Source organism: Phallusia mammillata, chromosome 5, assembly GCF_965637545.1.
Source record: "Phallusia mammillata chromosome 5, kaPhaMamm4.hap1.1, whole genome shotgun sequence".
Taxonomy (NCBI): Eukaryota; Metazoa; Chordata; class Ascidiacea; order Phlebobranchia; family Ascidiidae; genus Phallusia; species Phallusia mammillata.
Window position 1 is genome coordinate 4,632,015 of NC_137256.1, and position 26,341 is coordinate 4,658,355.

The 26,341-nt window shown below is 39.5% G+C and overlaps 3 protein-coding genes across 4 annotated transcripts; 1 reads left to right on the forward strand and 2 right to left on the reverse strand.

Annotated features, from left to right (window-relative positions):
- Positions 1 to 3,956: 3,956 nt before the first annotated feature.
- Positions 3,957 to 10,251, reverse strand: LOC145228137 (uncharacterized). The gene is made up of 9 exons (XM_080093131.1): positions 10,074 to 10,251; positions 8,074 to 9,645; positions 7,097 to 7,335; positions 6,704 to 6,829; positions 5,934 to 6,636; positions 5,631 to 5,857; positions 5,492 to 5,564; positions 5,228 to 5,293; positions 3,957 to 4,824 (listed from the first exon to the last, which is right to left on the reverse strand). The coding sequence occupies exons 1-9, from the start codon at positions 10,249 to 10,251 to the stop codon at positions 4,562 to 4,564; spliced, it is 3,447 nt and encodes a 1,148-aa protein (XP_079949257.1). The 3' UTR covers positions 3,957 to 4,561.
- Positions 10,252 to 12,116: 1,865 nt separating this feature from the next.
- LOC145230761 (glutamate receptor ionotropic, delta-2-like) lies at positions 12,117 to 22,348 on the forward strand. 2 transcript variants are annotated; one of them, XM_080096289.1, is made up of 22 exons: positions 12,117 to 12,423; positions 14,426 to 14,623; positions 14,690 to 14,846; positions 15,343 to 15,494; positions 15,658 to 15,803; positions 16,076 to 16,189; positions 16,246 to 16,296; positions 16,379 to 16,495; positions 17,011 to 17,200; positions 17,422 to 17,543; positions 17,882 to 18,058; positions 18,545 to 18,736; positions 18,804 to 18,917; positions 19,026 to 19,224; positions 19,877 to 20,101; positions 20,168 to 20,275; positions 20,343 to 20,499; positions 20,651 to 20,758; positions 20,904 to 21,039; positions 21,103 to 21,218; positions 21,804 to 21,880; positions 21,943 to 22,348. In XM_080096289.1, the coding sequence occupies exons 1-22, from the start codon at positions 12,363 to 12,365 to the stop codon at positions 21,951 to 21,953; spliced, it is 2,928 nt and encodes a 975-aa protein (XP_079952415.1). In that variant the 5' UTR covers positions 12,117 to 12,362; the 3' UTR covers positions 21,954 to 22,348. The 2 variants fall into 2 exon arrangements, with proteins under 2 accessions (XP_079952415.1, XP_079952414.1); XM_080096288.1 differs by having other exon boundaries at positions 21,804 to 22,348.
- A 50-nt stretch (positions 22,349 to 22,398) lies between these two features.
- On the reverse strand, positions 22,399 to 23,573 carry LOC145230762 (uncharacterized). The gene is made up of 3 exons (XM_080096290.1): positions 23,283 to 23,573; positions 23,003 to 23,203; positions 22,399 to 22,944 (listed from the first exon to the last, which is right to left on the reverse strand). The coding sequence occupies exons 2-3, from the start codon at positions 23,194 to 23,196 to the stop codon at positions 22,572 to 22,574; spliced, it is 567 nt and encodes a 188-aa protein (XP_079952416.1). The 5' UTR covers positions 23,197 to 23,203; positions 23,283 to 23,573; the 3' UTR covers positions 22,399 to 22,571.
- Between the last annotated feature and the right edge of the window lie 2,768 nt (positions 23,574 to 26,341).

The following is a 26,341-nucleotide window of genomic DNA, read 5'->3' on the forward strand; positions in this document are numbered from 1 at the left end:
ACATGGGGAGACATTAATTCAACGCCATATTTCAGCAATTCAGGTCATACATATTTTATGGCGACCCTTCACTTGCTTGCGAGACAAAAATCTTATCACGAAAACTTTACCCGCTTACCAAGTTATTCGGTTGCGATTATTGAAAATTTGCCCCGAACTGCAACGAGCCGTTTGCTGTAAATGCGCCGAATTCTTTAATTATTTATGCAACTCTGAGCCACGCGATAAGTGTTAAAACTTATGTCAACTACGAGTAGCACACGAAATCGTTTGTTGGATTTGTCAAGCACTCATACCATTATATAACAGTGTATATCTTCCAGCAATAGCGAACTTCCCAAAATGCTGAAAAACGAGCAGCTCTACTGCGGGCGGGGCTACATTAATCAGTTTAATTCGAGGACTTTTCAGTTCTTTCATAAATGATTAATGCGATCGTCTTACAGAACATCTTGACGAAAACTTATGCGCTGCCGTGATGACTAGGTTTTCCTCAGTTTGGCGAATGATAAAGAAGCCAACAATAGATGATGGCGGAACAGAGATAGAGTCCATCATCCACCAGATAATTTTCTAATTTGCAACATCTATCCTCAGCGGCAGAACTTGCGCAGTAGTCGACAGAGCCTGTTACTTTTTTCCATCTCGCCTAACGAACCAACAAGAATTTTCACTTCTTAACCGCTTTGAAATGGTACATCCGCTGAAGTTTTGCAAACTCTATTTGCCTATTGTGGCTTATATATTTTTTTTTCACAAAGCCCGCGAAAACTTTACAACTTAACACCTTGTACGTAAGTGTGCGTGGACAACTTTGAAAGTTTTTGGTAAAACCGCACCCTGCTAAAGTTGCTATTATTTTATAAGAGTGTGTCGAGATATTTGCCGTAATCTCAAGCGTAAAAGTGGTGCGTTTCGCGTCTAATTAAGCCTATTCTACCGATGCCACGTTGAATAATAGTAGGTAAAACCGCGTAGATTACGTTCCCCGAATTGCACTGGAAACTTCAATTTCGGTGTGAAGTACACAGCCGCCTTGTGATTTCCTTTTTGTTCAACCGATGGGATCGCGTTACCAATCAAGTTCACATAATACGCGGCCCTGAGAAACTTTTTCACGAATATTACCTCCCTTTACCGGTTTTTCCGCCCGACCCTGTGACCCCGGAACAAGCGATAAGTTAGCTGTTCGGAAAAAGTAAAAATCTTTCCGATTTCCGATTTCCTTTTCAAACACATATACTTAAAACGACCACAATTTTTTCATTATACGTGAACATTCAATCAACTGAAATAGTAAAACTATTAAAAACTCATACAAACACTACTTTTAAACTTCATTTGTTCCCGTTGGGGTTATTAACTTCCAGATCAATCTCAAAAGCGACAATTGTTCTCTTTTATCTCGAAAACAACTTACGCAACTCGAAACGCATCTTCGGCCCATAAAAATGGCGCCTGTCTCGAGTTTTACAACACATACAAACAGTTCGGCGCCCAAACTTTCCTTCCGCAGCACCTCGCAAAACTTAAAAGCCATAACGTCAAACTTTTGGGTTTTCTTAAGTAGGGGCCCATTGAGTTGCTTTCGCTGTGAATTGATACTGCAAATAGGGAAATGGCTTTTATTTCCTGAATCGGCATTTACGCGTTTCATATGAACATATAGTTCCAGCCAACTCGGGCAGTGCAACTAAACGACCAAAAATTATTGGTGCTAGCCTCCATGTGTCTCAAAAGAACACCGAAAAGTTAATATTTCCCACGCACCGACCCAGTTTTTGGTGTGTCATTTCTTTTAACTGGTATCCTCAGATCTATCACCCTTTTTTATTCTGCGACGAATTAGGTGTAGACCGACGAATTAGGTGTAAACCAGTTCCTCGTAAGGGGACTGTGATCATACAAAACTCAAAGCGTAAGATCTGCATCGCTAATAAAGTTTGAAGTTTGAGTAGTTAACGTTGCATGAATACCTTGTCGCTCCATCAATTTTTAATGCTGAAACCCGTGTGACAAAAGTAGCCAAGCGAACTCAATGAGCTTACCAACGACCTCATATCACAATCGCCAATACATCGTATTTTCTTTCAAACACAAACAACCAAAAATCCTACTTCGCATATACTTGATCCTCTAACTTTGTCGAATTCTATAGGAACGCAGACTTGAACTTTAGTTCTGCCAAAAAAATTCTCGCGCAACTAGGTCTGCCCACAAAGCCATTATAACTCGGCTGCGACTATTATTCATGTAATAAGGACCAATTTGCCACATGACTAAAAGCCAACTGACCGGTGCTCAACCTTTGGAAAACGCATCAACTTTTTCTGTTGGTTCGTTCGGGCTTTTTATACGTGGGGTAACAAAAACAGTTTTCGATTCTGAAATACCCCTCTCGTTGGACCAACTAAATTTGTCGCTACGAAACAGCATTTTTGTTTTTATCTATCATTTCCGCCGCGTAGACGGGGTAAAAGTGAACCGACTGCGTATAGTAATGTTTAACAACCCCCGAACCAACAGAAGCTATATTAGTGCTAATCAATTCGAACCAGATAACTACATAACAAATAGAACACATCTATTAGCAGAGGAAGCCGACATACAATGGCTGTTCTTAGTAAACCACTCATCTTTGTAGGTAGACTACTGTGTCTGTATGATCTGTAGCAGAGTATAGTTCTATCGCGAGCGTATGAACATTACTCAGTTGTTCGGCGCACACTTCGCAGAACAAAGTAATTGGAATGAAATAAAACGCATTGTGCTTATCCGGTACGCGAACTGCCTCGTAGCGCCGAAGTGGAACGCTTGTTGGTAGGAAGTTTTTTTAGAGTGGATTCTCTGTCTATCACATATAACTTGAATAGCGTTCAAACATCAATGACATTGACTGATTCATTGTCAAACCTCAATAAGAATAAACCATGATCTATTCCACTCTCTTAAAGTCATCATTATCCACTATATTTAAGTCGTTCCAAAAACCAAACATCTGTTTTCAATGGTTTTTATAAATAGCCGACTATATGCTTAAGAATTGGTATGAGTTATAAGGGTATACTGTTTCTTGTCACCTGAGCACAATGCATTGCATTCTATGGCCGTCAATCAAATTTTGCGGTATACCCAAATTAAAACTGAAGTCGCATAAACGAATATAAAGGAAAGTGGGGGGTTCGGGTCATAGCAGGAAGCTAGTGTCAAAGTTGCGGTCCCATGGCCGCCATCATTTCCCGTGTGACAAGGCGATGAAAAGACCTCTGGCAGTGCACTGTTTTCCGTAGGCTACCTATACTAAGAAAGCTTTCTCGGTTTTGACGAAGAACCCAACCAAGAATGGGATTCAAAGCTCCCTTGGAAACACGACACTCGATTCTGTGGCCTGCGGCATCCCTGCTCTAATCAGTAGAAACGCCCGAAATTGAGGAATGCTCTATTAAAAATAGAGACGTTTTGGTCTCAAACCGCAAACGTAAAAGGCAAAAAATGCAATTGTTACTAAGAGTACCACACCGTTTTCGTTTATTGAATTTTTTGGACAGCAAAATATTTTTTGTTAGAAGGTGTGATTTATACAGGCAAAAAAGCAACAGGTGTCCTGCATTGTACGAATAGGTGCCAAGTCATTTTTCCCCGGCGTTTCCGCTTTAGGTGCTCGTACATTTTGCATTTAGGATCACAGGCATATGTTACAGCTACACATTCTCCTGTTCAAGATCAAATTAGAATGTAAAAAATACCACATGGGCGTTTGGTAATCCAATTGCGCCAAATCGGGCTTGTTGCACCTGACGGCTGCACTGGGAATTCGCTAATGATGAATTGATTCAACCTGTGTTTGCCTGCTGGTGGAAGCAGATTTCGTTCGCGTGGCACCTGCTCGGCAGCCGGTTTGTTGCACAATGTATTTTTAATTTACTAGTTAAAAGTATCTAAATACGAATACACAATCTGTATTAAACAAATATATTTTATGCTTAAGTTGGGTGGAGTTTTAACCCAGAATAACGCGACTTTTAAGTTCCATAGTTCATGCGCTGGTGTGATTGGCCGGTTGCAAGTCCTACTGCTCTTGCCGTGCTGTCAAAAAGTGTCTGTCAGTTCGTGTTCGTCGCACGCATGACACCGGAGTAACTTGATCGGGACTTTTCTTTGGGCAGGAGAGGGAATTCGCTGATTGCCGCGCTTCCACTATTCGCGTTACCAAACTCGCGGTGAGCCCTTTCCCTGGCAGGAAGCGTTAGCTCGTCGCCGATGTGTGATGCCTCGCTGGGCGCATTGTCCTGACGTTCTATTACTTCGTCCGGTATCACTTGCTGACAAGTTTTGGAGACGTTCAGAGGAAGTTTAAATGTTAGGCGGCGAAGCGCAAAATTACCGACCCAAGCAGAAAGTATGGTGCAGTTTTGCCTCCTTGACGCGGGGCGGGAGGATTCTGAATAGGGAGCTTGCTTTTCCTTGCGAGTACTGCGGATATTACTATAAGGCTTAGTGGCAACCTCACTACAAGACGATTAAATTCGCTTTTGGTATTCCCTATATTGTGTGTGGATATTTACGAAGCCTCGTCACATGCAATTATGTTGGTCCTGAAATCATAACTTGACCGGGCGCCATTTGCATACGGACTGCGTTCAACGCCCATACGAAACCGATTCGTTGTCCGGCTTAGCTCCCTATTTTGGATGGAGAGCAAGAGCTTGGAAGGTCTAGCGATCTCAGAACGATGCGAGGTATTGGAAATTGCTGGCGTCACATGTGCCTCTGGCCGGTTTGGGGTCTCCACTGGTCTTCGTAACACAAGGGGTCGATATCTACCTGTATATTTAAACGACAAGGTTTTCTTAACTACATATACTTGTTAGTGTGTATATGGTACAATCCCGTTTTGCACCAAAGTTGCAGGCAAAAAAACGTTCTAATGATTTGGCATTGCAGTTGGATTAGGTACAGTTCCGTTGACCTTCATTCGCAACTGGCGCGTTTAAACTATCGCAGTTGGCGGTGAAATAAAAACCTAAACGTTATCAATATTTCAGTGTACTTCACGCTGATTTTTCAAACTGCATGGAAGGGTTTTGATACGTAATACGTTTAGGACGCCAAAATCATCACAGTTGACAAAAAGGTGTTAACACGAGCCGCTGCAAACGCCTACAAGTAAGCGGAAGGCGGATGAAATTGTAGCAGGGATACTGGCGGTACAATGTGGTCAACTTACATCGGTCGGAGTTGTTGCTGTGCACAGAGAAACCGGATCCCGCAGGCGTTGTGTGAGCGGTAAGACCTGCAACGTACTTGCTGTTGATACTAAATCTATTTAAAAAAATGACTTTTCTAACGCGGTATGCAGTGTTAAGGATTGCACCACATAATTTAAATATTGATAAAATCGGCGGGGATCGTTTTGCGGAATTGGAATGATGCCCGTTTAATTAGTAGAAACACAACTACCTCATGGCGCCCTTTAAGAATTTCTACTTACCCAGTGAGCTGACTGTAACCGCATTTCCCCTGGTCGAATTTTCAATGATGGAATACTGGTCCTCCCTGCGGCTCTGCGGAGAAGTAAGCAGAATTTTGACAACAACAGGGCGGAGGTCGCCAAGGCGGGATATTTATACCTTTGTGTCTTGCCTAGTATGGCGGCGGGAACGAAGCGAAACATTCTCCGCCTGAGGTTCGCCGCAAGACGCGGGCTGAGAGCCGATTTTTTGTTTTCCATCTCCAAGAACAGGTGTACCGCTGCAAGTCTTAACGTAGGACTTGTGGGCGTCCCTGAGGACGTTTCGCGCACCCGCTGACAGTTCAGCAAAGTGAAACTGACTGCTGGCTCCGCTTGAAATCGAAGCTGCGCAATAAATGGATTTCCAGATAAGATCCTACCACAAATTCAAACTGATTTAATTTGAAACACAAAATTTAACCTGGTTTGTTTGGCTTAACAACTCGAAGCTGACTTGACGTAAACATATGGCGTTGCTCTCTGGCGCCACTACGACGGTTGTGGGTATCCGGGTTGGTTGTATGAGGTCTTAGTGATGCTGCAGTGCGCATGTACAATTGCTGTTCAGGTAAACTACTCGTTGTTCTCTGCTGTTTTTTTGATGTGTTGCCTGTGACTGGGAAGGCCACACTGGTCTGGATGACCCTAGGTAATCTAGATTCCGATACTACGCTTCGGGCAACTCCAACCCTCTCGCTCTGTCGGAAACTATCCACACTGACTGCCGTTGGAAAGAAGTTTTGTGGAACGGCGTTTAATCCGTTATTCGCCTGCGTTCTACGCATCTCTTCGCTTATGTTTCCGAACGCGACAGATCTAGAAATTTGCTGCTCGTTTATGGAATCAGAAACTTCACTTTCCCTGGTGTTGACTTTTGGTTGTCGCCTTTGTCTTTTGTGGTCCCACTCTTCGATTTGACGCTGAATTTGAACATGAGCATAACGAGGCAAAAGTCGATCGCTATGGGGTGAATGTGGAGATGAATGACGAACAAAACGGCACGGAAACGCTGCAGGTGCTGTTTTTAAATGTCTGACAGCTTCTGTTTTGCTTTGCTGCTGCGAGTTACTATTGGAAGAACCAAGGGCTCGATCTCTTGATTGTTGCTTGAGAAACTTTTGCATCTGACAACAAAGCAAATTAATAAAATACATTTTGTGCTTAAATATTGGATGCTCATGACAAGGATACCTGCAACATATCCAACGAGTCGCGGCGGCCTTTGTAAGCGGACAAGTTTGACATGGGGCGCCCTCCAGCGACAGGAGATGCTCTTGATATTACTCGGAAGGGGGCGACGACTGTCCGTACAGCACCCTTTAACATTTTGTGTGTGATTGCAAGCTTTTATTCAGCATGATTTATGAGTTGTAACACCAAACCAAAAGCGACTTAAACGAACACAAAACCTTTAGAAAACTTATGTAATATAATTAGGAAAAATTGTGCTGATATTTGCAACAGCATTTTTTAAGGTCCACAGCAACATGTAAGCTATTTTTTTACATACAAGCTCTTTGGTAGTCTTATGATAAATTTAAAATTATGGAACGCTTTAATGAATTAATACATCTTATATCTTACCCTATCAGGTGTTGTCGTCGTGTCAAAAGACAATCTATTTTTCTCTGTCAAGTCAAATTCATTTACAAGCGATCGCACTGGATTTGTAATCGATTTGAATTCCAACGTATCATCCATGTCGCTGTTAACGTAGGGGGACTCGTATCCCAAATTTTCGTCCGATTCCGAAACGACCGAATTCGTAGGAGAAGTTGTATCACGGGGAACCACGTGAATTTCAAGGTCAAGGTCGAATTTCACTGTGATAGTATATTTAAATAATATCAACAAAAATTCAAACAGCATTAAATCAGGTTATTCTCTTGAAGCCAGAGGTTTATAACAATGGGCGCCGGAAAAAAAGGGGACAAATTTTGATTAGTCTTATCGATTTCAGTAAATAACAACAGAAACGTAAATAAGAAAACATCATTAAAATCTCCTATTTAGACATATGTCTAGTGGATATCCACTGTAGTTTCTCTCCTTCACTTAGAGCATGATACTGTTTCATTTAGTATTTTTCGACAAAGTATGTTAATTTTGATGTACATTTAAATTCCAAAGAGGAAAAGTACCCCCTTGCCCTTACGTGTCGGAGCCCATGTTTTTTTAACGGAGGTAAATATCTACTTTTGACATGCTTTAAGGATAAATGTAAGCAAGGGATATGTTTGTCATATTTCGAAAGTATAAGTATAAATAAATAGTTTGATAGAATAACATCAAGTTTAGTTTAAAGAAACTTAAATTACATTTTTACTATCTGTCGAGAGGTACACAAAAGAAACGGTTGAATACCTCTGCTTTAAAATGTAACGACTTTAACGTTTACCAAGATTTGGGCAAACAAACCAAATCTTTTTAAATATAACAAAAAAATAACTAAAAAAAACAATATTTACGAAGGGTGAAGTTTTATGGTTGAGACGTTGTAAGAATAATTTACCGAAAAAGATATGACATTATTAATATGAATGTAAAACAATATGGCTAACCTCTTTGCTTTTTACTTGCGCTCGTCAGGCTGCCACGCTTTTTCAGTGCACTGGGTGGCGGAGTTGGAATTGCAGGATACAAATGCTTTGAGTCGTTCCAGTCGGCGAAATTACCGTCTCCGTCAGCAAATACTCCATGACATTCATCTGTGGGATTAGAAGATCCATTCAACAAATCGCCATTCCTCGGACCATTGCCAACTGGCGCGGTTTTTCGCAAAATTTCGGACAACCGTAAACATAAATCTGAATCAACCTTAATTGAGGTACTCTCGGCCCGATTGTTTTTAAATTGCTTTCTGTCTGCTTCCAGGACAGAAACATTGTCTCCGTTTTCTGGCATTTCATAATCCGCACTGTTCATATGTTGGTGTTCGTTTTCTCGAATAGGGCTTTCGTTTGACGCGACTTCGTATGACTGCCGCGACATACCTAATAAATTTTCCCTGAGACTCGGCTTTTGTTCTACAGCTTTGTTAGCCGCGGGAAACTCGCAGTCAATAGAAGTGCCGCCGGAATTGTCATTGCTTGGTGAAGAAGAAGATCGTTGCGAGTTATCATAAGAATGGGTCGCCTTGTTGATATTGACAATCTTGTAACAACACTGTGTGGAAGCGCTTCCTTTCCGCTCTGTCGTAGTGTCGATCTTTGGCGACTGTTCTTGGTTTGCGTTCGCGCTTTGAGATTGAGATGGGAAGCCCGCAACAGGGACGTTCAATTCAGTGTTGCGATTCCACAAAGTTGACGGATGGGCGCCGCAAATAGGTTCCACTTGCTTTGTGAAAACACGAGGGCTTTCTACCTGCCCTGTTCCATATTTAACCTTGTTATCGCGATCGATTGTGTTGCTGTTGCCCTCGGTGCGCTGGCTTTGAACTTGTCCAAATAGAAAAGGCGAATTAGATTTCTGTTTGACTTGGCCGCTCTTTCTGTCCTTCGCTACTGTTATTACAGGCAAAACTTCGCCGAGCGCGCCGTATTTAGGATTAACGCACACAATTATGGCCAAGTTGCTTTGATTTTCTTGTAGGTAACCGTGCTCACTTCTCTCTAACGAGGTGACATCACTTTCTTTACCTCTTCCTGGCTGTCTGTCCACGTCCACACTCGTATCGGTCAAGACACAACGGCGATGAAGATAACTCGAATCTTGTTGACGGGAGTCGCGTGCAGTGCCATCCGCCGAAAGTTGTTTCTGTTGATCGTTATCCTGTTGTGAGCAACTTGTTTCTGTCCGCGGGCTCTTGTGTTGCCGCTCGCACCATATCACCTTGCTTTTGTGCTGTTCGCCATTGTAAACACGCCGAAATCTATTGTCGCAACAACGTGCTTTGTCCGCTGAAGACGGAACGCTGCGAATCTCGCGTATTAGGTGGCTGATATCGTTGAGCGATGTAGCGTGATTAGCCGTCGACAATCCATCGTGGACTGACCCTGTCTCGGCTCCTTGTGGTGATATGTTGGGAACGGACCCTTCTATGGCGGCCACGTCCATATCGGGAAGGTCAATGTTAAATACGTAGCGTCGTCGTTTATTCGTGAGTCTTGAACTGCTTCTCGATGTCGTCCGTCCTATTGTGAAATAATTTCAGTTAACATACTAACTTTTACATTGTCATTACCTTTGCATTTAGCATTAAATGTACTCAAAACAAACGTTATGCCATTCCTTCTCGATAGTTTTTGCGGCGACCCAAACACTATGCAGGCGTTAATTAATAGCGAAACTGTAGCGACCCAATTTTTTGAACAACTTTTTCAAACTACTTGCCAACCTGCCGCTTTAATTCGTAGGCAAGGACCGTCTAACGTATACAGTATCGCAAAGCTCTAGGAACTACTGTTGTAATTGATAGACGGCCTAACCAAATCAAATGATGTCCCACGCTTGGTTCGCGAGGCAGGGCTTGAGAAGCACAGCCTTGTGTGTAAATCAAACGAGCGTACGTTTCCAATCGCGAAGTTACAAATTTGATTATAAACAACATGAGATATATTACCTGATGGTAGATTAAGCTGGCTATGTGTCATAGATCTACAAACAACGGTAGAATTTGGAACTGATGAAATGGGAACAAACGTGCAGTCACCGGCCGTCCACGGTCTTATATCCTTCTTATTGCAAGATGATTTAGAGGAGGTACAACTACAATCAATGCCATGCAAGTTCGCTTCCATACTTGCACCCACATATGCACTTTAACAATAAATCAGTATTAAGTAATAAAGCTACAAATGGTTTCAAGTTTAATACCAAAACACAAACAAAAATGTTTTTGTATATTTGCCTTTTAGCCACTGCTCTATTTGCCTAAACTTTGTTGGACACTCACTGAAACCACTTGGCTAAAAATGAAGTTGTCTATTTACGTTCATGGTTTTATGTCAGATTGCTCTGCTTGTCACTTTATTGTTCAGCAATTACATGACACACGTTGTTGAGTTGCCACTCATGAAAATATATGAGGCACTCGAACTGCTGGTTACTACGTTACAGGAGCGTTAACAAATATTTAATACTTTACAAGTGGGGTTGTTGTCAAGAGATCATTCAATTCGCGTAATAGCTATGTAATTATGTTTTCTATGTTTGTTTTGGATTGTCAAGCCTCTGATCGATGGTGAAGCGTAGGCACTTGCTTATTCCATGATAACATTGTCTATTTTGCAGAAAGTAACCCTTATTGTCCAACCGCAATGGACACCAAATGCCTCTTCATATTATAGTGTAGTTGGCATCATGAATTCATTTTACTACAAAAATGTTTTTCAAATCGTCATTTTATCAGTCAAAATGTTTTCACAATATCTTCAAACCGGATATATTATTTTGCAAAGAAAAAAGGCACAGTTGTTGCGAAAATCAAACATCAATAATGTAAACGACAGAATGAATGACAAGCCCAATAAGCTAAGCTTTGTTGATAACACACAAATATATAGAACTTGCGTGTTTGATTTAGTGCCGTATCATTCCTCGTTCACTCAGCATTCGAATATTCGTGTCGCTTGAAAAACGAAATTGTAACGTAAAAATACAATTAAGCACATTGGTATTTGGCTATTGTCCATCTTTTAGCCAATAGCAACAATTTTAATTGTGTTTGCTTATAGTTGACAGTTTATCGTATGGTTCCCAAGACAATTGATCAACAATTTGACAAATTATCATCTCGAGATATTCGATCTTTAAGTACCAGCGACCGGTCGATTATTTTCCTTCTTTGCATCCTTTCTCGGCGGGTCCATTTTTGCGTCAACGTTTAATGTGCGGCAGTCATAAACGGTGATTTGAAAATTTCAACCAAAGCACAGCGAAGAAAAGTATATGAAAATCATAGGACTAGATAAAGAAGCTTAGGTGAAAAGGCTTATAGGACAGTTTATTAACCAAGGGCACTTTTGTTAATCCTTAGGAGAAAATCTAAAAAAATTGTGTTCGGTATTATAGTGTTAAAGAACAATAAATTAAATGTTATCTTTAAAACCTATCAAACGATAGACAAGGCAAAAAGTTTGAATTTGAAAAGGTTTGAAAAGCAGAACTTTTTTATGAAACCAGCCACGACAGAATTAAATCATCGATCCTGTGGCCTAAACTTCTTATGTTATCGACCTATAGCAGGGGTTCCCAAACTTTTTTGGTCTGTGGCCCAAATGTCTATTTAATAGCGATTCGTGGCCCAACACGTGCTGTAAATTTGGGCACAAACAAAAAAATAACTCAAAAACAGGCGAAATTTTCCAGCAATTTATTTTTAATGAGATACATGCTCCTGAAATTTGGCTACAAGATTCAGAATTCTTTGCAAAGATTACGTTTTTCAAAACAAAGCGCATAACATCTACAGTATTACAAAACAGTAGAATCTATTCAAATGGCTCTGTGGCCCATTGAAAATGTCTTGGTGGCCCACTACTGGGCCATGGCCCACAGTTTGGGAACCACTGACCTATAGCAACAGGCATCCATCAGCTTATGATAATCTGATTCGAATTGGCAGAAAATAAAGTTTTTATTCATTACAGCTGTGATAATTACTTCTACATGGTCCAGTGCGCAAATTAGCATCCATCGACGTCCGTCTGATTTGCTTCATCAAATCTAAAAAATAAATCAATCGCAGTTGGATGTCTTGGTGGACTAGATGACAGTGTATCAAAAGTAGTTGTTGTTTGCAACCAACGTTTTTGCAGGCTTAGAAAGTGCATTGTGGATTTAGGCTATACTCAAGAACCGGATGTTTGAAAAAAAACTTTGAAAATAGATGAAGTTTTAAGTCGTTAGAATGAAATTGATTACAGCAGGATTGTTGCTGCTTCTTTCTTTCGCTAAGAGTCAACGTATTGGTAAGTTTTTACGATAAAACGAACTTGTCGTGTTGGTATGTAAGTAAAAAGTTTTATTTGCACAAAATATTTCACCAATAAAACAAAATTGGGAAAAGGGGTGCAGGGTGTGCAGGGTAAAAAAAACCTACATATTTTTTAAATAACACATTGATTTATACAGACTACTAATTAAGTTCAAAATTATATTAAATTACTTTATTAGAATCAATAATAGCAGATTGGCAAAAACTTTAAGATATCTACCTACTCCTTTCCCTTCCATGTTGCACTAAGGTAGTTTTTTTTTTCTTTTTTTAGGAACTCGAAGGTTTTACGTAACAATGGTAACGGTAACTAGATATCGTGTTTGGCATCCTCCAATTCGGTGTATGCCAATAATCCCAGCAACATGTATTACAACAAGTTCGCAGTAAATGGCTAATTTCATGATTCACTCAGCGGCCTTTTGAGTAGAAGTTGCGGCCCACGGAGAACGCCGCATTTTAACCATAATTTGACTTTTGACACTGTTTTAAACATCTAAACGAAATGTATTTTATTTTAATCTGTGTTTTTTTTAAATAATTTAATTTTATGTGCGCCACCCGTTTTTCGTTTGATAGTTTTGATCAGAGTTGCAAGCGGGCCCGAAATCTGAGCCCGAACCCGGCCCGAACCCGAAAGTATAAGCCCGAAGCCCGGCCCGAACCCGAAACGTTTTTGAGAAGCCCGTTTAGGCCCGAAATTTTGATTGACAGGCCTATCCAAAAAAGCCTTGCAACAAAGGATGAGAAAGAAAAAAGAGAAAGACAACAAACACAATAAATAATAGTAGACAATGGGGTAAACAACACGTTTTAGAGTAGAGTGGGCATTAGGTCAAAGCTAGAGACTTGTTACTTAGCTGAGTGATTTTATTAAAAAAAAATGGCGGACACGGAACTTAAAGTCAGGCCCGTTTTAAGCCCGTTTTCTCACAAATACCTAAGCCCGAACCCGGCCCGAACCCGGCCCGAACCCGGCCCGAACCCGGCCCGAACCCGGCCCGAACCCGAACCCGGCCCGAAAAGCCCGGCCCGACTTGCAACTCTGGTTTTGATCACCAAAACCACGAGGCTTGATAGAGCGGGGGTCGGCAACCCTTTTTGCATTGCGGGCCGGTTTGAATCTAAAATTTTTATCACGGACCGCCCTTTAAAAACCACAAAACCAATTACAGTGATTGCAACTTCGATTCAATGCGAACCTTGAGCAAGTTTTATGTGGCCCGGTAACAAACGACTCAGGGACCGGCACGCGGGCCGCGGACCTACGTTTGCCGACCACGGTGATAGAGCAACTGAACTACCCCGCTGGAAGTTGTAAATCCAACTAATCGTGCACATAAAGAAATTTTATCAAGAAGTGAAGACTGTTTAACCAAGTAGCAAAACAAGACTTAAGCGACGTGACTTGACGACTTAAAGGCTTTAGTTTTGATGTTCCAAGCTTTTTTAATTGTTGAGTAATTAATTTTGTTGAAATATGGTCATCATGACACCTGGGAATTTCAGCATCGATTCGACCATTAGGTTTAAAACAATTATTCGACTTAAGGTCATGCGTGGGCCGATTAAAAGAAAATCAAAATTAGACGGACTCCGATGAGATTTGCATCTAGCTATGGAGGGATTAAATTTATCGATTTTTTATTGTAAGTGCTGGGGGGCTGTACATAGCCAAGACGCCCGCCGAGATGACGAACATTCGAATAAGTGACATTACTTAAAGAAAAGTTGAACCACAAAAACAGTGTGTCTGAAAATAAATTACCATGTTGTTATGCCTTACAAACTGTTAGAAATCCAAGATTGATGCTGCTTCAAAACAAAACGGAAAACAAAATGTGAAGCACATACAACATACTTTGCATTATGGTTTTGTCCCGAAGAAACAAGAAACGGAAAGCAAGCGTTTTGGATATTCCCAACCCAAATACTACGCCTTCGCACGTGTTTAACTGTGTTTTACGTGTGTGCAGGAATTCTGTCTGACGTGCACTTTGACCCTCAATTGCTACATCAGATCGTACGCCACACATGGGAAAGCAGCATTGCCGACCTCATAAACAACAAAAACACCACATCAGTCCAAAGTCCAAGGTTTGCCCAAGATGTCTCACTTGTGGATGCCATAGTAATAACAGATATCCAAAATGCCGCGGATACAATGCAAAAAGGTACAAGTTTCCGCACAAGCATTAGTATCTGGAAACCATATTTTTTCAAGCATCAATCTATTACAGTTTGCCAATTAATGGAGCATAACCCGGCGGTTGTGGTGGCTGTCACCAGAAGTTCTTGCAACTTGCAATTGGCCGTTCTGTCGTCGGCTCTCAGCATTCCCGTTCTTGAAATTCCGATTGAGTTTAAAGCTGATCCACCGCACAGATGCGAGTTCAGGTGCGTGTGACATAACTTTTCTCATTTTCACTTAGTTGGAACCTAGGAAGCTATGTCTTATATTCACAAACACCACCAGCTTCGACCATAACCGTACGTTGATTCTATTATCCATTATTACACACTTTCAATGTGTGATACATTGAAACATTGTGGTGGCATAAGAGTACCAACGTTTTTTGCACTTACTATAGAGATTAACGAAGTATAAAATATAGAATAATTAGCAAGCTAAGTGAACAAGTTTTAAAATCGATTCCTTATAAATTGGGACATACTTTCTACACCGATATGTATACATACTAATATTCATGTTAAATTTATGATCACATATTTCCAGAGGCCAAAATAAGAGCAAGTTTGTGTGGCGCAAAGGAATTTAAACTACAAAAAAATAAAAGCAGAAAAATAAAACCGCCCTGCTTTAATTCAACATCATCCATTTGATTATAAGAAGTACCGTTGATTTAACACATCTTAATTAAAATCTGCATAGCATGCTACAGCCAATTGCTTTGTCCCCTGACGACGCCAACAAGGACAGAAGAAAACTGGCGACAGTTCCTCCTTTTGACGGAGCAGTTTTGGGGAACTATTTTGTTTGTCACGCTGGAGAGCGCATTATTTTAGTGTATGACAACACGATAGGTGAGCTTCGTTTTTACTTCCATTTCAAGTTCAACATTCAACCTTATTCAAATAGAATTAAATATAGTGGTTTTTTTAATGGTTTACCTTGTTTTAATGGTACTTGTATGTACAGAAAGAATACGATATAGTTTTACTGTTTTATCGTTGTTTTTGTTATCAGACACACAAACTGTAAGTTCGTTTGTGGAAGGACTTGACAATCGCATGCGGCGCACGACTGTTCAGAAATTACCCACGTTCGACTCGGATACCGATTTTCACATCACGGTACTGGATCTTGCAACAGATCTCATCAACACAGCTGTGGTAAGTTGACATGAAAAATCTAACACAAAAACATGTTTAACAAATAGATAAATCAGATATCGCAACATCTGATGTAAAAATACCAACAATATGATTCTTCCAATTATTTCTACCAGCTTTAGATTCAATTTTGTTTTAGTTTTTAATGATAATGTGGTGTTGAACCTCACGATTAAGGACCTGGTAATGTCATTAGGTTAAAAAAATGAAAATTAATATTTAAAAACTTATGATTTCAAACTTAATTTATGGTCTGCGTAACAAATCTGCAGAATGAACTGTGGGATCTAATCGAGGAAATGCCAGACACATCAGATTCGCGCAACACGGTTTCTTTCATTATATTTGGCGGAGAAGAAACGATACAGAAGTTTGTGCTTCACTTTGTAAGTACTGCTTTACACATCTTCCATATACATTTTACAACAACCTGTGTTTACAGATACCGGAGTTGCCGTACAGTTTTTTTGTTCATTTTTACATTGTGGACACGGTAAGTCGAGGTTGCAAGGCAATCGCAAGGTGACAAACAAAGTAGTAATGAGGTGAAGGGATAAAAAGCATGTTTTTTTCAGGGCTGGACGTCGTATTACTTTGCACAGAGTCTGCTCTTTAGTGAGCGTGTCACGGTGATAACGATACCAGAGAAATACGAGGTTTCGCCAACGATGAGCGAGAAACAAACAGCACACGTAAGTTTAACTTGTAACCTTGGCATAGGAACACCGTTAACGCTAACATAAACAGGGTTCAAAACTGCTAAGTTCGAATACTGATTAGGTATTCTTCGTTACAAACGACCATTCGACTAAATGCCAAAACTTGATTTGTTTCAAAAGACGGACACACAGATGCAAAGGTGTCGCAGATACAGACGTTTAAGGCTGAACACCTCTTAAGTTGTTATGTAATGACACAACATACCAAATTCTACCATTTTTGCCGTACAAAAAATAACATTTTGTTACATTTGCGAAGCGTTAACACCACCGTGACAATTATCGCAAATCTACGACAAGCGCGACCCCTAACGGATAGTCACAACAGGCTTCGACAAAAGTCATATTTGTCAACAGATTATGTGTAGTTTATTATATGCTATTTTCGTCGCATTGTAAAAAAAATTAACATTCATATTTTACATATAACGGAACTTGTCTTTTACAAACTATAGACTTTTGTCCATTTATCGTTAATTTGAATACAGGTCATCAAAAACGAACTGACTTCGGGTTTTAAAAGTTTGCTTTCGAGTCTTTACCAACAAAGCCGGATCGATAAGAGGACAATGGTTGCTGACCACAACGTTAACAACTCGTGTAGAAGTCGAATTGAAATCAGAAAATCACTAAAACAACTGACCCGTGTTATTCAAGACGGTGTGATTGGCCCAGGAAGTAAGTTGGTCTACTTCATACTGTATATCATAGAATAAGGATTCTTTTATTAAGAGATAAATGTAGATTTTGAATAAAACCCGTACTAGGCTATTTTATTGTAGTATGCAACCCATAGTGTTGTGGTGTGTCCAGATTATCAAATAATGATTTGTATCTGGTTTTTGGTGTTGCTCCAAATCACAAGGCAAAACGATTCATGCTTTTTTTACGTTTTACAGACGCCAGCAAATTTGCGATATCTTTGCGGGAAAGATTTCCGTTTTTTGCAACAATTCAACTTGGATCGGACGCAGAAAAACGCAACAAATTGCAAACCTGTGACATGAGAGAAAGCGGCGGGGTAAATAACAAATCAGCCTATTCTTATTTACTTATTCACACTGTAAACATTTGTATTTATTTGACAAGATGCAATCACTCCCAAATGAGTCAAAAACTACGCTCACATTTTTTGTTGTAAACGTAACTAAAAATATAAATTTAACCGACAAGTTAAATATCGGGACTTCTGTTTGTCAAAAATTGTAATCAAATAAACCGATTAATTTATAAAGTTTGTCACAATTCTTCCTTAGGTTTACACCCACTAGATTTCTTGGGTTAAACACATTTAGTTATTGGTTTGCATACACGTTAGTTTGGCGGGTGCCCATAACAAGATGGCTGCGTTTTTAACAGATCGCTTGCCGAAGTTTGACGAGTCAGATAAACGACTGCAACCATCCAAACCATAGTAGGGCAGAACATGCTGCGAATTCATATTATGCAGAGACGATAGAAGACGAAATAAACGGAGACGTTTTTCTCGGAATGACGTCATGGAAAAATAAAACCTTTCGAGTCGCTACAGTGGAGGTAAGAATTCTCACTTATAATTGACTTCAACAATGTTTCTTTGACCAAGAACTAGAACCTATTGTTACTAAGTGTTATTGTTGCTAAAACTTTCTATCATATATTTGACGAATTTTCTCGCTAGTAATTTCAGCAAACACTTGGAATTATTAACAACTCACGGTTAACCTGGTTACACCGTCTCATAGTTGTTGTTTTTTAAATTAAACTACTGGTTTTTGTATTATTATTATCAATAATTACACAGATGAGGTAAAAATACAAATAGATGACATTTGTGGATTTTTAATGGCCTTATTGGATAAGCTAAATTATATTAAAAAGGGCTTAGTTTTTGTCCCCCGACGTAAGAATAATAAACACACGTCCAGTTGCTTGATTAAAGTTTCGTTACAAATAAAAACAAGTTCACCTATTTTTGCAGAGTTTATCAGGTCGCCATGTAAATTTTGGTCATGTAAAAACAATCACCTATTTTCTCCCTAGGACGAGCCATTCGTTTTTGTGCACAACGATTCAGACGGAAATGTAAAGTTTTCGGGATTTTCTATTGATCTTTTGCATATGCTTTCCGAAATGCTCGAGTTCCAATACGAGTTATATCAAGTTGCTGATCGCAAATACGGAGCATTTAAAAATGGCAAATGGAATGGACTGGTCGGTGACGTTGTTGGAAAGGTAAATTTAAAATGTGTAAGTTATAACTGTCTGCAATAATAAACTCCAAAAAATTAACTCGTTTTAGAAAGCTGACTTCGCAATCGCAGCAATGACCATTACACCACAGCGCGAGACAGTTGTGGATTTTACCAAGCGGTATATGGATTATGCTGTTGGAATACTTATGAAAAAACCCAGGGTAAAATTTTACATTTTAAGTTATAAATAAACTTGTTTTGTAGAGAAATTAATTTTAGATTAGTCGTTAGCTTGGCGCTATAATTTACCAAACACGAAACTGTTATAGACTGTTACCAACCTGTTTGCGTTCTTGAACCCGTTTGACAACTCCGTATGGTATTCCATCATCGCTGGACTCTTCCTAGTTTCAATACTTTTGTATGTGTTGAATCGAGTGTCGCCAAAACAGATGAGAGGACCGCCCTACCACGACACCTCACTCCATGGCACTTTCTGGTTTGTCTACAGCTCACTTGTACAACAAGGTAAATCTGCTCAGTGCTATATAATTGATGGTAGAGCCTCTAACACAGGGGCTCCCAACCTGTGGTACGCGTACCACTAGTGGTACGCGGAGGTTTTTCAGGTGGTACGCGAGTAGCTTCCGTTTTTTTCACAAAAATCAAAATACAGGTCATGCCAATTGTCAACAAGAAGCACAGTTGCTTCGAAAACCCGTATAACGCTATGGGACAGTGGGCGTTAATTATGTTGCTCTTGATAGATATCATCTACTGTTTTATAGATTAAGCTACAAATGGCGTTGAATAGTGCTGGTTGTAAGCTCGGAATAATATGTTCAATAAAAGTAAAGGTTGGGAACCCCTCCGCTAACACCATCATATCTCACGTCACCCCACATTTAGCTAAATTTCGATAGGTTACGCAAATAGCTAAAATACTAGTTTAGGGTTGGAAAAATGTGTTTGAAAAGTTTACATTAGAAACCAAGTTTTAAAGTTTGTTGTATTAAATTTTTTATAAAAACACCATCTTAACTAGGCCTTTGTGCTCTTTGCGCCACCTGTCAAAAATTCACTTGTGCAGCTAAAATGAGTTATGGTTTTAGTAGATTTTCCGCAATTGACAGGTGTGTAGGCAGGTGGTTGTTTTAACACCTATCGAATTTTAATAAAGGTACAGATATGAACTTGGTTACTTTGTCCTCGCAAATCGTCACTGGGGTTTGGTGGTTTTTTATTCTTATTATCATCTCATCCTACACCGCCAACCTGGCAGCGCATCTTACAATTACAAGACTTGAAAACCACATCACATCGTTTCGAGATCTCGCCAAACAAACCGAGATCGCCTTTGGAACAGCTCGGGACACCAGCATCTACGACTTTCTGCGAACTAAAGGTACCGTACTGTAAAAACAATTTGTTAAATAATGCCACTAACGTCGGGTATGTTTAATTAAAACAGGCTCAAATGCCAAAGACCATTCCTCAATGTGGGCAAGACTATGGAAGGTTTCCAATGGCACAAATTCAGTCAGCGATCCTAAACAAGGGTTTAACAGAGTAAAACATGGTATGCTTCATCTCTAAAGCGTGATTAAAAACATGGAATATACATCTACAACCTTTTACGATTGTAGAACACTATGCATTTTTATGGGATGTAGCAGTAATTGAATACTTGATCCTGACGGACCAAGACTGTATGTTTTCAACTGTGCCTGACTCTATCTATGACAAAGGGTATGGCATTGCGGTACAGCACGGGAATCCAATACGCGAGGCGTTGTCTTTGGGGTGAGTGACCCAATAAACCAAAGTAACAATGATACCTTGAAAAATATATATTTAATTTGGAAGAAACGTTTCTATATTCAGAAGTAGTAGCTATTTCATTCTTGATCTAATATTCTAATCAAAACTTACCTCATTTTAACTGACTTTACAGCATCTTACAGTTACAAGACAGAGGTGAAGTCAATCGACTAAAGCAGCGTTGGTGGACTAGCGTTGGAAAGTGTCCCATGGATCATTCACAGAAACGCAGCCATTCCAGGTAAATCGAAGTAAACAAACAGTGTAACTTAGTAGGGCAGTGGTTCCCAAACTTTTTCTGATGCGAACCAAATACTTTGTTTTGTGTGTTTTGTTTTTTTTGAGACCCATGAATAGCCTATGATCTATGCGCTTATTGTTTGCAGTGAACTGACAATAGAAAATTTTGCCGGGGTTTTCTGTGTTCTGGCCTGCGGTCTTGTCATAGCAAGCATGGTGGCGGCGGTAGAACTGATGCAATATGTGAGGTATTCGAAGAAGACAAAAAAGAAGAAAGACATGGCAAGAGCTTTGTTACTTTTTTTAGAATCTATCGGATATTAAGTAACATTAAAACATGTTTAGGAAATGAGTGGAGTTGCATCTCAGGAAAGGCAACGGTGTTTTGAGATGCCAAAGGTTTATGTACAAAAGTGCGTTGGAAATGAAATACATATTGTTCTCAAGCGCGACCAAGAATGGTGAGTGAGTTAAAAAATTCGTTGTATTAAACGTAGAGCTTTGTAAAACTTTTTCTGTTTGCGATTTACTCATTTAAAATTATAATACTTCATTTCTAACATGTATTTTTAAGTAACCTAGATCTAATTCTAATGCAAAGTCTGTATAAGTACCAATTATCCACCCCATTGTTACGTAATAGAGCTTCGTGGAGCCATTTTGCGTCCAAAACATTAAGCGCGCACAGGTAAAAACTCACATACGGTCTGATTTTTACAAACTGGAGGACTTTACCGCGAATTGGATAGGCCAAATTGTTTGAACCCAAAAGTTTCATTCAATTGGGCCTATCAAATTTGCGTCTTTGCAGTTTGTGAAATTTAGACAAGATATGTGTTTTTCCCTTTACCTGCTGTATTACTTGAGACAGAAAATAGCTCCATGAGGCTCTATCGCGTAACAATGGGTTGGACAACCTGTGTTTTTATCTGGAGTAGACTTTAATTTCCAAATATTATTACAAGAGGCGGATAAACACCTATAGGACCAGGTCGCAACTGCATTGATAACGATTTGCGGTTGATAGGTTTCTTTTGTATTTACAGTAACCAGGGTGGAGAAATGGAGAGCGAAATCGATATGCGCGAATACGAAGATGCACCAATTCGGACAAACGGAATAGGTGAGGTGTGCAAAAACATAGTATCTTTCCACAACCCTTACGTTTGAAACGTTTTGTCACAGACAAAGTGTGAAGTATTAGCGGCAGTACTGATGTTAGCACTTGGTGGCCTCGCAACAGAAAGATACGATTGGACGAAACTGTGTGATAGTATGGGAAGTTTGCATCTCAAATTTAGGAGGGTTTGATGATTGTGAAGTACGCCAAGTGGCTTCTGAAAGTGGGTTGTGATCCCCAAACGATTTTTTTGCTGTTTTTGCCATAAATGGCAATGTGTTTTTGTGCTGTTTTGATATGTGTTTTACATCTCAATCTGCAAATGATGTTTTTTCTTGTGTTAAATACAACCAACAAGCAAATATGAAAATGAGCATTATAACTTACTTAACCCCTTGCTAAGTTAATTGTAAACTTTTTTATATATTTTTCAATCAAAACAAGTAGAAAGAAATTGCATACTAATTTTGTGGCCCTTTTTTCAATGTGTAAATTCTACAGAACCTGATTGGCTGCAAGAATGCTTTGTACAGTTTATTGTGCTTAAATACACAAGGCAGGCATATCCACAGTTCTATAATGTCTAACAGGATAATAAACAACATTGCACAGAAAATTACCAAACATAAAAAAGGCTAGCATATCATTTGAAAGCAGTTAAAACCAGTTATTTTTATCCATGCAAATCAAAAAGCTAGTCTTCAACAGCACCAGGTTGTGAAGCGAACTCCAAAAAGTCTTCTTCATAATCAACTGGTTGGGACAAAATAATATGAACCTGAAAAGTGCCACCTGAAGCTTTTTTGTAGTTTTCCACATTGACTTTCAGGTCATTTCTGTCCTGACAAGCTCTGTGGGTTGGTGACAGTGATGCACAGTTACTGCAGCTAGTTTTTACAATTACATCAGTTGCCTCCACTGAAGTTTTGCTTCGCCGAGATTTCTTGGCAGGAATTTGAAAATTGTTGTTGTTATCAACACCTTTGCATCGAACACATTTGAATGTTGTTGACATATCATTTTCAAGGTCAATGCTTCCATCCTTGTCATGCAGAAAATAAAGTGCCCTAAAAAAGGTTTGTTGCCATAATAACATTCAAATGGTATAGTATTACAGTTGTTTACCGAAAACCTGTGTTGCGATAGCTAACCTTCTGCCACCCTCTGATTTTGAGAAATGGAATAATGACTTGATTATGAAATGCTTTGGGTGCACCACCAGGAGTTGCAACATGGAGATAAAACAGCCTATTTCTTTCACCTGATTGTGTGGCTGATCGAATGTCTCCCAGTATATCCTGGGTATCCACATCAACCATTTTTCAACTGAAAAATATAACATGTTGTAGACACACATCAGTTAAATCACTGGTAATAATGAGGGCCAACTTTCTTGTTAACTTACCCTGCTGCACTGGTAACTAAAATGCGAACAAAAAAATCCAGTCACAAAGTCATAGTATAAAGCTGTAAAATTAATTAAACCATAACATGCAAGTATGTCAAAAAAACAATAATACATCATCAAACCTACACCAATAAATTACCAGTTACCACATACGCAAGCTGCTCTCGTACGTTAATTTATCAACATAGAATTTAACTTCCGCTCGAACGCCGAACACACGTCACTTAGTGGTTTAGTACAACAAAACAATGTTTGCGATTTTATAAAATGCATTGCTGGTTGCTGGAGAGAATTTCAGATGCAAATCCCCAAATAAACCTTTCAACGACTTTAAAATCATTGTATCGAACAAAAAGAAATTATCAGCGTGTTGTAACACTTAGCGTCGCAATTGAGCCAGTAAGTAAATTTCGTTCACCACATTTTTTGCTGTTGTTTGTCACAGCTCACTTGATCATAGTACCGGAAGTGGAGTAGAATTGGTAGCAAAATGTGGGATAACAATATTATGAAGTTTGCAAAAAACAACAAATTTTCAGGTCAGACATACCTGAACTTCTTTTTGTTTGTCAATTTTACACCGGTAAATGTTGTTTTAAGATTTATTACAATCAAAAACAATGTGTGGTTTTGTGGTATCTGAAAAATCTTGTAGTAAAATATGAATTGCTTGTTTTGTTAAGAATTAAACTGTGCATGAACAGTCGACAGGTTCAATGTGTTTTAACCACAATGTCAGGTGTCAGCATTAGGTTTTGATATTTTTTAATAACAATGGAAAACAAGTTTACCTATGGTAAAAACAAAGTTTACATGTGTTGTGTATAATAAACACTCCTCACATTCAAAAGTGTGTCATTTCATTTTACAATTCTAATAACAGTGTTTTGTCTATCATATTATTTCAAACAGTTTGAGGTTAAAACTAATGGTAATCTATCAATCTAAAAATGGTTGACATAGTGGTATCCTCAGACACTGATATTCTGGCTAATTGATCATATTTTCTAAATGTTAATAACAAAAACAATATAGTAATGGTAATTCTAATACTTGTTATCAGAAACACTGGTCTATTACTCAACTGAACAAAAATTAAAAACATGTTTGGGACAAATAATCAACATGTCTCCAGTGTTACATTTTTTTGCAGTCTTTTTGGCATGGGATGTGCACCTAAAAAATTAATTTCACAAAATTAACATAAAGTCTTAAGCTCAGAAGTAATGTAAAGTAATTGGTAAAGTGATTCTGTTTGTGCCATATCTCAGAAAAAAGAGTGTGTTTGCAAAGATAGTTTGGTTTAAATTCTGTTATCAGGCTATTTTGACATTCAGCAACATGAATTGTGACTAAAAAAAAAACTGCAAGAACATGCAACATTCTAGGAAGAGTCAAAACTTGGAAATCTGAAATGTTGTGTTTAAATATTTTGTCTTTATAATTTTCTATTGGCTTAATACACTTGAAGCCTATTGCTAGATACATAAACTTTAAATGTTTGGATATCCTGAGATTTTAAAGACTTGGTTATGCTTAACATTTTGAAGCATACAGTCTATTTGGAAACTCAGCACCCCTTTGGAAAACAGGTTTCAAATTTAAATTTATGTCAAGACAAAGAGATCCAGTAGGCTGACCACAACTGGGATTAATGGCGCCCTGTCAAACGTGCATGGTGACCTAAATCCACCGGCAATTGTCGTGTTTGGGGTTTGTGTGGCGTGGTGGACACTTGTGACTCTGGTTGGTTTGTGGCGTTCGAACTCAGTTAACCCGCCGAACACCATGCAAAGTAGGCCACTGAACCTCTCGTTTTGTGTCGAAATGCGTCACGGGCAGCCTAGCACTAACAAAGTGTATTTTAAGTTTTCCTAAACGCCGCGAAAAGCCTTGTACGGGTGTCACTTGGGTTCATTTGACTGCAACGGTGCTGAACTAATCGCATTGCCCGTTGAATGTTTTGTGTTAGTTTTTGGCGGGAACCGGTAACTTTCATCTCGAGAGTACAAACGAAATTATAACTAACCAAATTAGTGGAAAATGTCATGCTGTGCTTGCGCGAAAGTGCGTTTGACTGTTGTTGATTCGCGCGCACACCATGTTCGTGAGCAAATCATATGCAAATTCGCGTAAACTTTAATGCCCAATTTCGCGAATTTGTTTGCCACCAAGTCGACTTCTGGAGATGGGTTTGATGCGTGATGTGTGTGTACTTGTAGTCAGTTAAAGCGTAGATCTAAAACGGCTGCAAGGTAGAGTAGAGTACACAACACAAAAAATGCAGTACTGTACCACGCCATAGTCGCACATTGTTTTTCCAAAAGCAAAAGTTTGCGCTTACGTTGGAAGTTGTTATTTCGCCTAACGCTCTCCTAAATGGTGTCACAGGCTTTCTGTGAAACGACAAAGAATTGGAGAACTGTTTGTTTCTCTCAACTGGATCGCCAATCGCCTCTACAGAAGGAAACGGTTGCGTAGGCCGTTGTCATTGCCTAAAAGTTTAAATTCGTCCGTATGGTTTAGAAGCCTGTGGGAGAAAAACGCTCAGTCAAAAGCCTCTGCGAAAACTAGAGGAAAACAACACAATGAATTTTTACAAATGCATGACCTTCAGCAAACGCAGCTTGCACTTGCCGGTTTGGTGCACTCTGTTGCGCTACTTGACCGATGATAGATGGCCACAGCGACGTAATGATAATCACCAAGCCACGTGTGGCACAGCAGTTTCCGTTCATCTCGCTTCCTGAGTGTGCTCTGTTGACTGTATTGTTACAGCAGCAGAAGGCAGTGTGCGTAGAACCACCGGGAAGGCGGCCACAAGATCTGCTCAGAGCAGTTCGGCCGCGGAGAAATGGGCGCTTTTCAGGCGAGGTCTGCGTTGTACTTGTAGCCGTGTAATGATCGCAAGTGTATTGTAAGCATGTAGGAGTTACCTAGGATTGAGTTACTCAACGCCGTGCTGCTTTTTTGTGAAACCTGAGTCCAGTGGAAGAAAAAGTTTGTTAGTGGTATTTGCCATGTTAACCAATTAAATTGTTGGCCACTGTCTGTTG